We start from the raw sequence: 13,288 nt of genomic DNA on the forward strand, positions 1-13,288 counted from the left end.
TTGTTAGTCTTTATCTAAGCAAGCTTTTTCCTCATGGTGCTCTAGTTTCCTAAGCATGTTAGTCTGTCTCACATGGTTGTTCGAGGCTCATAATTATCTGCGTATTATGTAGGAGATCTACTTTTAATCATTCTCTACAAGTAGATGGATGGCAAAAGGTCATGTTGTGGGTGAAAGTGGGAGTTTTCTCTACAGCACATGGTTTTGTACGCATAGGTTGAGTTCTCTTTTGGAGGTTGCCTTTGTGCCTGAAGCTCTTGAGAGGCTCTTTTCAGTAACAGGACTGCTTGATGTTATTGATGATGTTAAGTATTAGGAGTACAGGATTTTTTTGAAATACTACTATACAAGCCTTAAGTCACTCTTTAATTTCACTCTTTAAATCCTCAAACTTATAGGAATGCTCCGGTGGAGACTTTCGAGTACTTGGTTTTGGCCGTTGAGGCGTTTTGATGGCGATTTTTCTCATTTACCATGCATCGCATCACTTGGATTGTGTCATTGTCTCGTCTTGTTTTCTCGAGCAGTTTAGTCACGGTAAAATCATCTTTGGAAGCAAGAGGCCGACCTAATGCCCTTAGCACCTTGTTTGCGGGATTTTCATTGTTTTTGCACGATTGTTCGTGGCGCCTTGAGCCTTTTGTATTGTGAGTAATCTCGATGCCAAAGCGAACTCCAGACGTGTAGTGCCCTCGTTAGGGGTAGCGGCTTTAGTCGATATGATCATTACGGCGGGTGATGTTGAAACTCGTTTTGATGAGCCGGCTTGTCCTCGTGCCGACCTTTGCTTTTGAACTCTAGATTATGTCTCTTCGTGCTGTTGTCTGTTAATTCCCCTGTCTAGTTCGAGTCTAGAGGGGTTAATATCCTGTTTCTGCATTGGCAAAAGGGGGACAGGAGCACAAGAAGGATGGATTAGTTGGAGACAACGGGCACGATGACGAAAAATGCTCGCCTATATCGCTTATAGTACACTGGCCTAGAAAGATTCGAATTTGGGATCTCCAGCTTTGATACCGTGTGAGATTTTGGCGGGACTATTGCCAACCGTTCTAATAACTTAAGCTATTAAATGAAGACGTCGTTTAATATTTAATTATTCTAACAGAAATAAAAATCGATTTAAGATTGTCAAATTTCTTCATCCTCTCGATTTTTTTTTAATATCCACCCACAAGGTCCTGTCTTAATCCCCAAGCGCAAAAAATACTTGAATCAATTATACCGACCTTGTTACTCCATATAAAACATTTTGCGACATCGTAAAACTACAATCGCAACGACGACACAAAACACGCTCATCCAAAACAATATACAAATTATAACATGTGTTACGCTCCGAATGAGTTGCATTCTTATTGACCTGACAAGATTGTCCCACGCAATATTTTCTCGCGACAAACACATTTTGACCTTTTCACATCCCATGACATTCGAAAACTTTCGCAATATACAAATTTTAACACATCGATCCACATGTAATTTAATTATAAGTTTGGAAAATTCCATAGCCTGCAATTCAAAGACCCAGAAATGAAACTGCGCTAATCCCAATAGGACCGCCAAAAGTCAATAAGGACCGGCCCGCTCAAAATACCGCCGGCGGCGAGAAATTATGTTCCGGCACCGGAACAGTCTTTTTCATTTTTTTATTGTTTTTTTCTGTTTTTTTCTTTTCCTTTCCTTTTTTTTTTTTTTTTCTTCTCTTCCTCCGCCGGCCATAGCTGGGCCGGCGGAGGTCGCCGGCCTCAGGCGAGCCGCCTCGCCTGGTCTGGGCGAGGTCGCCTCGCCGGCCTCAGGGAGGCCGCCTCGCCGGCGTCGGGCGAGGGCCGCCCTCGCCTGGGCTGGGCGAGGCCGGCTCGCCAGATCTGGCGAGGGCTTGGCCCGCCGGCGTCGGGCGAGGTCGCCCTCGCGGCGGCGAGGCCGGCTCGCCATTGCAGGCGAGGTCGAGCCTCGCGGCGTCGGGCGAGGCCGGCCTGCCAGTTGCAGGCGAGGTCGAGCCTGCCGGCGTCGGCGAGGCCGGCCTGCCAGTGCAGGCGAGGTCGAGCCTCGCCAGATCTGGCGAGGCCTCGGCCCGGCTCGGGCGAGCCGGCCTCGCCAGTTGCAGGCAGGTCGAGCTGCCAGATCGGCGAGGCCCGGCCGCCGGCGTCGGGCGGGCCGGCCTGCAGGCGAGGCCGAGCCTGCCAGATCGGCGAGGCTCGACCTCGCCTGCAACTGGCGAGGGCTCCCCAGCCCAGGCGAGGGCGGCTCGCCCGACGCCGGCGAGGGCGGCCTCGCCTGAGGCCGGCGACTCGGGCGGCTATGGCCGGCGGAGGAAGAGAAGAAAAAAAAAAGAAAAGGAAAGAAAAACAGAAAAAGTAATAAAAATGAAAAGTACTGTTCCGATTCTTGCCGGCCGCGCGGGTATTTCGCGACTGCTGACTTCCTTATGACATTCGAAAACTTTCACAATATACAAATTTTAACACATCGATCCACATGTAATTTAATTATAAGTTTTTTTTAAAATGGTGAATGATATTTTAATACTAGAGGAGAAGAAAAGATTGCTTTTTTTTTTTGCTTTTGTCGAAGCAGAATTAATTATACTGTTTTCCCATTTTTCATTTTTTTTCACATAAAAATTTTGCTAAAAAACCGTTTTCGAAAGAATACCATATTAAAATTCCGCAGCCATTTCTTCACCCCGGAAGTTCATCTCCTTCGCGTCGAGAGAGAGAGAGAAATCTAGGGTTTGGTTTTGCAGCGTCTCTGCGGTTTCCCGATGGCGATGGAGCAGATCACCGAGGGCGTCAGCAGCATCGCCCTGAACGGCGGCGGCGGCGAGGCCGTCAAGAAGAACCGCATCCAAGTCTCCAACACCAAGAAGCCCCTCTTCTTCTACGTCAACCTCGCCAAGGTAAACGTATGGAGAGATTCGTTCGAATGAAATGCGGATTCGACTTAGGTTTCTGGGTTTTTGTTTTTTTTTTTTTTGGGTCGTTTTCGTCGGTGGACCTGCTCGTATCGATTCACGTAGTCAGGTTGATGTGTGAGGTTTGTTTGGCTTGTTGTGGTTTTGTGCTTCACCGTCTGCGGTCGGGGCGGAGCCGATAATGTGTGCCGTCGCCGGCTTATGTGTTTGCCTGTTTTTGCTTTGGAATGTGGGATTTAGTTTTGGTTGATCGTCTCGCGTGGAGTTGTATGTGTAAAAGTTTGGTTCTTTTGCGGGAATCGATGGACAATCGGTCGGCGGTCTGGTGATTGGTGCGGTTTTTTGTTGTGAATGCAGAGATATATGCAGCAGTACAATGAGGTGGAACTTTCTGCTCTTGGGATGGGTATGGATTCTTATTCGTTTTTGTTGTTTTTGTTTCGCCTTTGATTCGTATGACTGTGTTTGTCGGAGTCAGGACTGTGCGTATGGCGATTAGAACGAGTCGATAGATATTCCATTTAACTTGTAAGCGTGCTTATAGAGCAGTCTCCTCCTGTCTGAATTGGAAATCTCGTCGCCAGTGCTTGTATACTAGTACATTCTTCCTCTATTTCTGCTTTGGCCTTGATCATAACTGAAAATTCTCATATGCAATCCCCTTTCTGAGGCTTTTTGCAAAACCAATTACGGGTATGCCTTGCAGTTTATATAACTCTATAGAGCAGGCAATAGTTCTTAGTTGTTGAGGAATTCGTGCAGAGGGTTGTTTGAGGAGCCATAAACCTTTCTATCTGCTCGGGTTTACAGTATCTAGGGGTTTCTGCAGTTGCCCTCGAACCTTCTTTTGTCTCTTAGGATGACTAGACTGGTCCTTATTGGACAGACTAAGGCTTGTAGATATATGGTTTCTGTTTTCGGGCAAAACAATTCCCAGTTTTGGGTTGGTTGGTGATGAGTTTTAATTAACTGTCAGTAATGCACAAGATTCAGCTAACTGGCGCATTGTTAATTGTTAATTGCTCTGTATGTTCTTTTTTATTTTGAAAGAGCTTTGGCTACCTGTCTGCTCATTGTGGCAATTGGCATTCTTAGTTTTTCATTCCATGGTTTTACATATGCAGCTATTGCGACAGTGGTCACCATCGCGGAAATTCTGAAGAACAATGGATTTGCCGCAGAGAAGAGTATGATATTCTCTATGTTTTCATAATATATGTTTGAAGCAGGTAATGTGCAAGTTTATGAGGAAATTCAAATACACTTCTTGCAGAGATCACAACGTCAACTGTTGGTATCAAGGACGAATCAAGAGGACGACCTGTCCAAAAGGCCAAGGTGAGTAAGCATTAGTCTTTATGTGCGCTTGATAGCGAATTTTCGTCTACGATTTTTACTTTTAGTACTCATGTGGAGTTTGATAACCTAGGGGGATTATATACTGTGCAGATAGAGATATTGCTGGGGAAGTCAGAGAAGTTCGATGAGTTGATGGCAGCTGCTGCGGAGCAGGCTGATGCTGGAGCCACTGAAGAAGAGCAGAGTTGAAGACTTGAAAGGGCTTCGCCATTTACCATTTGCTTTGTGGTCTAGGTCTAAACATGATTTGTAGAGTAGTCCTGATTGAGTTTGTAGCCTTGGAAATTTTGTAGGAACAGGAATGAAGTCCAATCTGCTGTCCACTTCCTTTTCATTGAATTTTTCGTGTTGATGTCGTGATTCGTGCACTGTGCATTCGCAAGATGAGCATATATCTGTGCAGTCTCGATGTGTTTCTTTGTACTTGGAAGTAATCATTCTTGGTCGAGTCTCTCTCTGCAGATAACGATCCCGAATATATTCGGGACATCGGATGGAGAAGAGGCAGTCATTCAACTGAGGGAGTGTTTGCACCGTCACTCGTCATTTTCTCTTGGAAACTATGAGCAATTCGTAAGTTCCATCAAGGTTCTTGAACGTGTTCTTATTAAATGATACACCAGAAAAGGCTCTTTGGGATGAAACTCCGAAACTGTGCAATGATCACCGCGACTTGAGTCGCTAGATCGAATGTTTCATAAGAACCCTTGGCAGAAAGTAGGTAATGAATTGAACTTTTAATATGGTTTGAGAATCATGCTCTGGGAAAATTTATCCAAAGGCATATTATTGTTTACCTCAAAGGGAGACAAAAGGCAAAGAGGGCGATGTTGTCGTTCTTACCCTTTAAGCGCATCACGGTTGTTTACCTGAATGTATGTATGGAACATTTCGAGTAAGCTTGGACAGAAATTGGCTCCAGACAGTTGTACGATGATATTAAGAAGCAAAGAAGAAGGTTGGTCAAACAGTGTCAACATTACCCATTGTCGTCAGTCGACACGATATTCTCTTCTTTTGCCGCCAAAGAGAAATATTCAGTGCTCTCTTTATCCATTTTCGTATTTTCCCAAAGACTTTTCCCGCGTGCCGAACCAATTGCCGCCTAGGTCCCTATAATTAAATCTTGAACATGGTACCGTGAAATCCCAATTATTCAATATTAATGCTCTGTTCATTTTGCAAAAAATGAATGATTTGGAAAATGTTTTTCAAAAAACGATCGTTCGTATCACTTGAAATAATTAGCCGGCGAAAATTTTATTCATTATCAATAACAATTCATACCTAAATATTTGCAAGCAATACAAGCTATCATTTTTTGGGAAATAATTTTTCAAATTATTCATTTAAGGCGAAACAAACCCACTTTGAAAAAAAGCTTTAATTTCATTAAAAATCGTAAACCGATGGCCCGCCATGTATTTATTCTAAATTAAATTTTCCGCTCACAAACAGTTCTTATACTGGCACCCAGTATCACAAAGTAATTTTTGGTCTCACGAAAATTCCTATATCGGCATTCCTAACATAAATCGGCCCCCCTCCACTTCAACAACAAAAATTGCTAACGGATGACAAATTTGGATCAGAGATACTTATTTGAGAATTCTTTTTAGGTCCGAGCTCCTAGTTTGGGATTTTTCGCGAGACCAAAATTAGTTCAGGTGGGTTGGAATTTTTTCGTAAGAAGAGAATGAATTATGGATAAATATATCACGAGGGTACCGGATCGGTTTGGAATTTTTTACGATATTAACCCTTCTTTTCCTTTTTTTTTTGTTCAAAATTTCAATTTTAACGATAGCGGAAAAATATTGATTAAAGATATCAAGGGTGTTGAAATATCACTATCACCGTCGTCTGACTCGTCTCCTTCCTCTCGACAAAACCCTAGCAGGCGCTTCCACCCCCCGCCAACTCGATTTGCAGAGACTCCTCGAAAAATGGTAAAACTTGTCGCTTCGATCGCCTTCGTCGACAGCTCGATCGATCCGTCGAATCGGCGGCAGCAATCTTAACTCGTCCCTCGTTCTTCGCCTACGTGTGTTGCAGACAGGTGAAGCGGTGAACCCGAAGGCCTACCCGCTCGCCGACGCCCAGCTCAACACCACCATCCTCGACCTCGTCCAGCAGGCCGCCAACTACAAGCAGCTCAAGAAGGGCGCCAACGAAGGTGTGTGTGTGTGTGCGCGTGTGCGTGCGCGCCTTTGAGTGAATGAATGTGCGGCGCGCGCGCGCGCGCGTGTTTGTTTCGTGCGTGTTCGCGAGCGGGGTGGTGGTTGTCCTGAGTGATTGACGGGAAATGCGGGTGCTTTGGTTTTCAGCTACGAAGACCCTGAACAGGGGCATCTCCGAGTTCGTCGTGATGGCCGCCGACACCGAGCCGCTCGAGATCTTGCTTCATCTCCCGCTGCTCGCGGAGGATAAGGTATATGCCAAGTTCGTGTTTTTATTGCTGCTCGCTTTGTTTTTTCAGTTAATTTGGGTAACGATGGCATGTGGGATGCGCTTGGTTTTAATCTGTTGCTTTTAGCGATAGGACGGGGAACTTTTTGCTTGTTTGTAGAAGAACCGTCTTTTCGGGGTTTACAAGTCAGGGCAAAATGAGTGTGTAAACTGAATCTGTGGTTTGTTTTGCTGTTCTGGGTTTTGAAAGAAAGCCCTCCTTTTTCGGATATCATGCAGGTTATGCTTTCAATTTTCTTTCTCTCATCTGTAGTTTCCCAAGAGGAGGTCTCGTATTTTTTTTTTTATCTTTATTTAACTTGCTGAGGGGGTAAAGTTCCGCTGAGTGTAACTTGCGAATATGCGCTTCTGAGCAACTAAAATGAGTATTCGATATCTGAGTCTTATGATGGGGTTGCATCCGAGGGATGGGTTTAAGAAAAACAGAAGACTGGTAATTGGTTTGTTGCTTTGATTCTGGCCTGGGGATAATAGACTAACTCGACTTGGTTTCGCTCGTTTTAACTTCACCAATCTGAATTCATACTGGATGGTTGATATTATTCAGTCTGTTGTTAACTTAAGAGTATGTGGAATAACAGAATGTTTTACATGACGATGCAATAGTCTGTTTTGATAGTCCTCGGAACCAGATCTTGTGCATGACTTGTGGGGTCTGTGGATTGGCAATGTAGCTGCATGGCTTGCAAAATTTGAATCCATTATCTAGCAACAATTGTGAATATTGGCTTGTTAATTATGCGGGGGAATTGAGGTCTACAAAATAAGAAATGCAGAATAACTTGAACCTAGATCGTAGAACATTTAGTGCTTGTTTTATTTCCACTTAACGATATGTAGCTTTCCCGCAAAATTTGGAATACTCTCCAAATTTCAGAAAAATTTAAAAAGGTACACAAATCTACGTGTCAACGTTTATATGTTGTGAAAGTTTCAAGTGTTTTGGCTTGAAAAAACTCAATAGTGCGTGTACCGCAAGATTTAGATTGAGAAAACAGTAAAAAAGTGAAAGTCAATCCGGACATGCCCTTAATCTATAGAGTATACAAAATCAAGAGAATTGGAAGTTATATTCATTAATAGTGATTAATGTGAGAAAGATGGCTCCCAATAGGGTTTAGGGACTATTTGTAACGACTTAAAACGACTCTAGAATGTAAGTCCTTAATCTACTTTAAGACCTCTTAATCTGAACCGTTGAATTTCATTAAAAGCCATGTCAGTCACATATGAAATGACTTAAACTCTAAAAGGGCATAGCTGATTGATAAAATCAGAAAAAGAAATAGTACCACTTAATTACGTAATTGAAATAATTTAGAATGGCATGCCTAATTAATATTCTTCAGTTTTTTCAATGCACCTGAATATTTTAGAGCATAGAGGACTTCAACTTTGGTAAAGAGTTCCCTCCACCTCCACCTCCACCTTTTCCTTTTCCCCAAAGTCTGCTATTATCGAATTGGCAACGCTTGGTGCGGAAGCGAATTATCTAGAGTTTTAGTTACCGGCTAATTCTTCAATTCAATGCTTTTGATAGGTAAAGAAAAATGCAGCTTTATGATTTCCTTTTTGAGATACGATAAATGGCGTTTGCCAGTTGAAACGTTTCTTAATACATCAGTATACACTGGTTTGCTATCACCTTGCCTTGGCATGTACAGATTCTTACCTTTTTCATGTCATATATACAGAATGTGCCGTATGTCTTTGTCCCTTCAAAACAAGCACTTGGTCGAGCATGTGGAGTTACACGACCTGTCATTGCATGTTCAGTGACATCAAATGAGGGAAGCCAGTTAAAATCCCAGATCCAACAGCTCAAGGTATGCGCTCTATCAGATTAATGCAATGCAGGGGTTGTGATTGTAATCATCCCTTAAATGCAATACAGACTCTTAGCTTTTCCCTGTGGAATTGCAGGATGCCATAGAGAAGCTATTAATCTGAAACTACATCCTGCATGTTCGGTGTGATGGGCCTCTTTGTCCGTGCGTTTGCTCTCCAAGAGGCTTTGACTGAGGAATGTGTTAGCTTTAAAGTTTTCGTGTGTCGGCTTAATGAAGAGTTTTGGTCTTTGGAGTTTCTTTCCTCCAGGTTCCATGTGCAAACAATTTGTATCTCGGTAGCTAATAGTAATCGTTGACATGCTGTAAGCTGATATTTTTAGTTGTGTTTGTGATCTCTCTCTCTCTCTCACACACGCGCGCGCGTTAGTAATCGTGTATGTTTATGTGCAAATTTGTGCCAATTGGGTCGAGAGGCATCTGGGATCTGGTCTTGGATCCTTCTCTGTGATGCTGAGAAATGATGGATAGTTGAAGAATATAATGCACCGAGCGATGATAACTTCCAATGAGGTAGCTGTTTTGCACCATGCTGTCTGGTGAGCATGCTTTGAAGCTGTTGACCGTATTCCCCGTTCGAGCCTTTCTTAGACAGAGTTGTTGGGGTTTTCTCTGTGCTTGGAGTCGGTCATTATTGGCTACCTCTAGCTCGGTTTCGTGATAGCCTTAAGTTTCAGTGGGAGTTGGGGGAGTGGTCAGTGATTGCGCGCATCATGGCCAGGAGAAAGGGTGATTGCCCCTTCATGATATCATGAAGCCTGACGATGCTCGTCTGCTCAATGCAATTTAATTCAATTTCGGTTCACGGTTGGAGATGAGTTCTAGGCTACGACTTCTAGTGAGCTAGTCTTGTCGACTGCTCGAGACCGACATGATGCCCGTCGAGCTTGACTCAAGTTCTACTATAAAAAGTGCTGAGTTTGAGATCACTCCATCGAAGGGGACAACCTGCCTCAGGTTACTAAACCCCAAACCTATCAAATACCTTACCAACTTCATGAACCAACTAAAGTGAGATGGCCAGACATGGAAAGTATAGCGTAATCTTATGTTTCCTTATTTCATGGATAATGCCGCAACCCTAAGGATCGAAAAGAATGTACGGCCACTTGAGAGATATCAAACGCAGTCAATTATCGAGGTTGAGTATTCGACTTGAACCGAGTAAGACCCGATTGCGTCCTCATTTTTCGGTCTACAACCTTTCTTTGGCCATGATAAGGGGGAACTTTTTTACGAATACTTGACGTCCTCGAAAACAACAATAAACTATGCATGATCCTAAAAGAGGCTCCACTGTATTATTTTATTCGTTTTTGTGCGATCGATGAAGATAAGGAATAAATAATTTAAAACGGAGAATTGAGCAACGGTGAGTGGGCGTGCCGGAGTGGTTATCGGGCATGACTAGAAATCATGTGGGCTTTGCCCGCGCAGGTTCGAATCCTGCCGCTCACGCTTTTTCCCTTTCTCTATCTAATATTTTTCTTCAATATGAAAACGCTCAAAAGTACAAATCTATCTCCGCGTAGCAAACTCGGAAAGACTGAATCTCAGATCCCGAGCAATGATGAACATGTTGCCATTCTCTTTTCCTTTTCTTTCTGTATTTTTTCCCGTGATCCTGATATGAATCATAAAAAACAAGCCATTCGGCTCCGAGCAAATGATGAACATGTTGCCTTTCTCTTTTCTTTTTCTTTCTACTTTTTTCCGTGATCCTGATATGAATCATAAAAAACAAGTCCTCTGGCTCCAGAAATGATGTCACGATTCGAGCTCGAATTCACCTGAGCCGAGCTCCTTAAAACGAATTGCTAATTGAGTATCTAATTGATGGCTTTCAGGATCAATGTAAGAGAACATCATCTCTAAGCATATTCCATGTTGTGATAGATTATGCTGATAGTGTATCTCTACCACCAGCGCTTCCCACTCTATATAAGTCATATTTCTTGCTAACACGACAGCACATCTCATAAGAAAATCATACCCCCTTGAACTGTTCACCAATTTGACCGTAAATGATGGATAAAGCACATGAATTTGATCTTTTATCGAGGGAGAAATTTGATTATGAGAATTAGCGAATGCTTCAAGATTGAAGGGTGCCTAACGATTTTAGTGTATTTCATTCAACCCAATTTCCTCGAATTTTACATTGAAAATTTGAATTTTAGTTTTCATTGGAGTCTCAGAATTACAAAATCCATGTATTCTATTCTTTATTTTGGGTTTTATGCATAATCGAATGGCTCTCTCTTTCAGGGACGAAATGCCTTTTGATGGCAGTATTATGACTTGGTTGAACATTTGCAAAAAGTTTCGTTATGCCAAAAAGACAGCATAGATTATAGAGTATAGAGACAACACAACAAGCTAACATGGTTCGATCGACATGACTTACTTCACAAGCGAAGGAGAATGGATATTCAATGGATAGAACTCTGCGTACAATGAAAAGTAAACAAACCTCTAAAAACCCTAGCTCCATATACACCTGATATTTCTGACACGCTCTGTATATATACGAAAAACCCCCATAGAAAATACTAAAAGAAAAACCATATTTGGGCCAATCCAAACCTCTTGAAAAAAATTCTCAATTCGTTCACCACAAAATAAAGAAATATGGGTCATAATTAATTAAGCCGATACATCGAGAATTCAAATAATAATTAATGAGTTTATTAGGAGCTAATTGACCCACACATAAGCGTTTATGATTGGTTTGTAACTTATCCCTCTATTCTTTGTAATATAAAAATTGCATTCCATTACCCCAACAAAAGCCTCTGTGATTGCTTCACTACCTTCTGCATCAAATGAGACTTTTGCAGGTACAGACAACCGAGGGAAAACCTCCAAAACGGCGTCTAGAACGTCATCTAAAACCAGAGCATATTCTTCAATTCTTGAAGATTGTTCCTTTCTTTTCCAGCACAAGTATTGCTATGACACCAAAATCATCAATAAATCTATGATCAATCCCTCTCCTCCGCCGCCACCCCCCCAAAAAAAAAAAGTTAGAAACAAAAACATTCGAAGACCGTACTCCATTTCAACCAACTTTATCAAGATGATGACAGTCAGAAAAGTTCCCGAATAGACAGAGAGGGAAAAGATAGCGTGGTCTGTTCTCCATGCATAAGGGTGATTTATATCTTAAACCATTTGACGTTGTGAAAAAGTTGATTATAGTGGGAGAGTCTGTCGACGTGATCAATTACACAGCCTGAGAGGTTTTGGTGGGAAAACCAAGAACAAAGAGACATCATTGTTAAATGTAATAAAGAGCAGTATATAGAAAGGCATTCCATGATCATGCTTTGCGGTTGGTCATGCAGAAATTTGTAGGACAGGAACTTGAAACATAATGGTTTGGTGGGAGCAGGTATGCATGCTGAGATATTTTTTAATGCTGCAAATTTCCTTTACGCAAAGTAATGGAACTAACAGTGTAGAAATGGTGAGGCCATGTTTCTGTTTCGAAATGTATATGTTTGATATTCATCAAACATGTTTCTGTTCCAACAACCGTATTTTCAAAATTTGAACCATCGTGTACACAGTGGTGACAATTTGATAGGGTGTTGGAGTCAAAATTAGATAGAGACACTCAGAATCAGACAATATATTTATAACATTACTCAAGGACAAGAAGTCGGTTCTCCCATCAGCTGATCTGAATCTTTGCTGGAGATGGAGAATGTACATTCCTAATGCAGAATGAAGAGAGTTTGCTTCTATTGCTGTTTAGTTGCGAGATTCTTCGATTTGTTGATTGTACAGCTTGAGATACTTCAGTGGTACTTACCCAGCTTTGAGGCGAATGAAAGCTATTTACTTATCAAAGAAGGGACTAGAAGTCTTTAAATTTAGAAGGTAACTTCATATGACCTCTTGTCCATGTTGGACGAACCAGATCTACTTTCGCTTTTTCATCATTCTGGTTTTCTCTTCTGCTCTTTCTTTTGCTCGACACTATCGCAGCACACAGAGAGTCTTCCACCGCCGTCGACCGACACCTGCAGTGGCCGCAACCTCTGTGGTCGCAAGAGGTCGTTACCATCACAAACTCATCTGCCTTCGTTGTTAGTTGGGAAGACCAATTATACTTTCTTTGGGAGATCAGGGAGGGAGGGAGGGGGAGAAATTTGAGAAATTTTGATCCATTGAAATATGTAAAGTTTTCTCCGCCCTCTCCCACGTTTTCCTCTTCATATATCTCCCTAAGAAAGCAAGTTTATGATTCCAAAGTGGCCTAATCTGAATTGTGCAATGTGCGGACCTGTCAATCAAGCGGATTGAATCGTGTTGGATGGGTCGAAAATGGGTTTGATCCATATTGATCCATTTATATGTGACATAATTTTAGCGACACGTATCTGACCTGAACCCACTACCTAACCCAGACTCCAAATTTTTAGCAACCCCCCTTAAATATGGAAAATAGAATACTAAAAAAAATCAATAAAAAACAAATTAAACACAAAAAAGAATTAGCAAATAAGAAATGACTAAAAATTTTGACGGATCAAGTTATTGGAACACATTTCCTGTTCTTTATCCTAGGGCTCTAAATGTAATCTAATTTTGTTTTTAAAAGAATGTTTTCCTTTTACTTAATTAAAATAAGTGGAATTTTTTTTTTTGAATTGGAAGTTATTCCTTTAAAATGAACTATCACCCTCAACTT

General features: G+C 42.0%; 2 protein-coding genes and 1 non-coding gene across 3 annotated transcripts; all 3 read left to right on the top strand.

Annotated features, from left to right (window-relative positions):
• Nucleotides 1-2,655: 2,655 nt before the first annotated feature.
• On the top strand, nt 2,656-4,629 carry LOC115693157 (uncharacterized protein At2g34160-like). Its single transcript, XM_030620132.2, has 5 exons — nt 2,656-2,899; nt 3,272-3,320; nt 4,039-4,101; nt 4,188-4,252; nt 4,364-4,629. Exons 1-5 carry the CDS (start codon nt 2,765-2,767, stop codon nt 4,460-4,462), a joined length of 411 nt encoding a protein of 136 aa, XP_030475992.2. The 5' UTR covers nt 2,656-2,764; the 3' UTR covers nt 4,463-4,629.
• A 1,597-nt stretch (nt 4,630-6,226) lies between these two features.
• On the top strand, nt 6,227-8,926 carry LOC115693158 (uncharacterized; the record flags this gene model as incomplete). Its single annotated transcript, XM_030620133.2, has 4 exons — nt 6,227-6,449; nt 6,601-6,704; nt 8,437-8,568; nt 8,666-8,926. Coding segments are annotated over 4 exons (486 nt in total), but the record flags the coding sequence as incomplete, so codon positions are not given.
• A 1,039-nt stretch (nt 8,927-9,965) lies between these two features.
• Nucleotides 9,966-10,047, top strand: TRNAS-AGA (transfer RNA serine (anticodon AGA)). The gene has a single exon. It is a non-coding gene; the product is annotated as a tRNA-Ser (tRNA).
• Nucleotides 10,048-13,288: the final 3,241 nt, after the last annotated feature.

Source organism: Syzygium oleosum, unplaced genomic scaffold, assembly GCF_021117445.2.
Source record: "Syzygium oleosum isolate NSW1041296 unplaced genomic scaffold, Sole_v2.1 Sole_v2.42, whole genome shotgun sequence".
Taxonomy (NCBI): Eukaryota; Viridiplantae; Streptophyta; class Magnoliopsida; order Myrtales; family Myrtaceae; genus Syzygium; species Syzygium oleosum.

Coding starts and splice junctions, on each gene's coding strand:
- LOC115693157 (XM_030620132.2), top strand. CDS start 2,765: ATGGCGATGGAGCAGATCACCGAGGGCGTCAGCAGCATCGCCCTGAAC. Junction 4,102..4,187: donor TGGATTTGCCGCAGAGAAGA/GTATGATATTCT, acceptor CACTTCTTGCAG/AGATCACAACGTCAACTGTT. Junction 4,253..4,363: donor GACCTGTCCAAAAGGCCAAG/GTGAGTAAGCAT, acceptor TATACTGTGCAG/ATAGAGATATTGCTGGGGAA.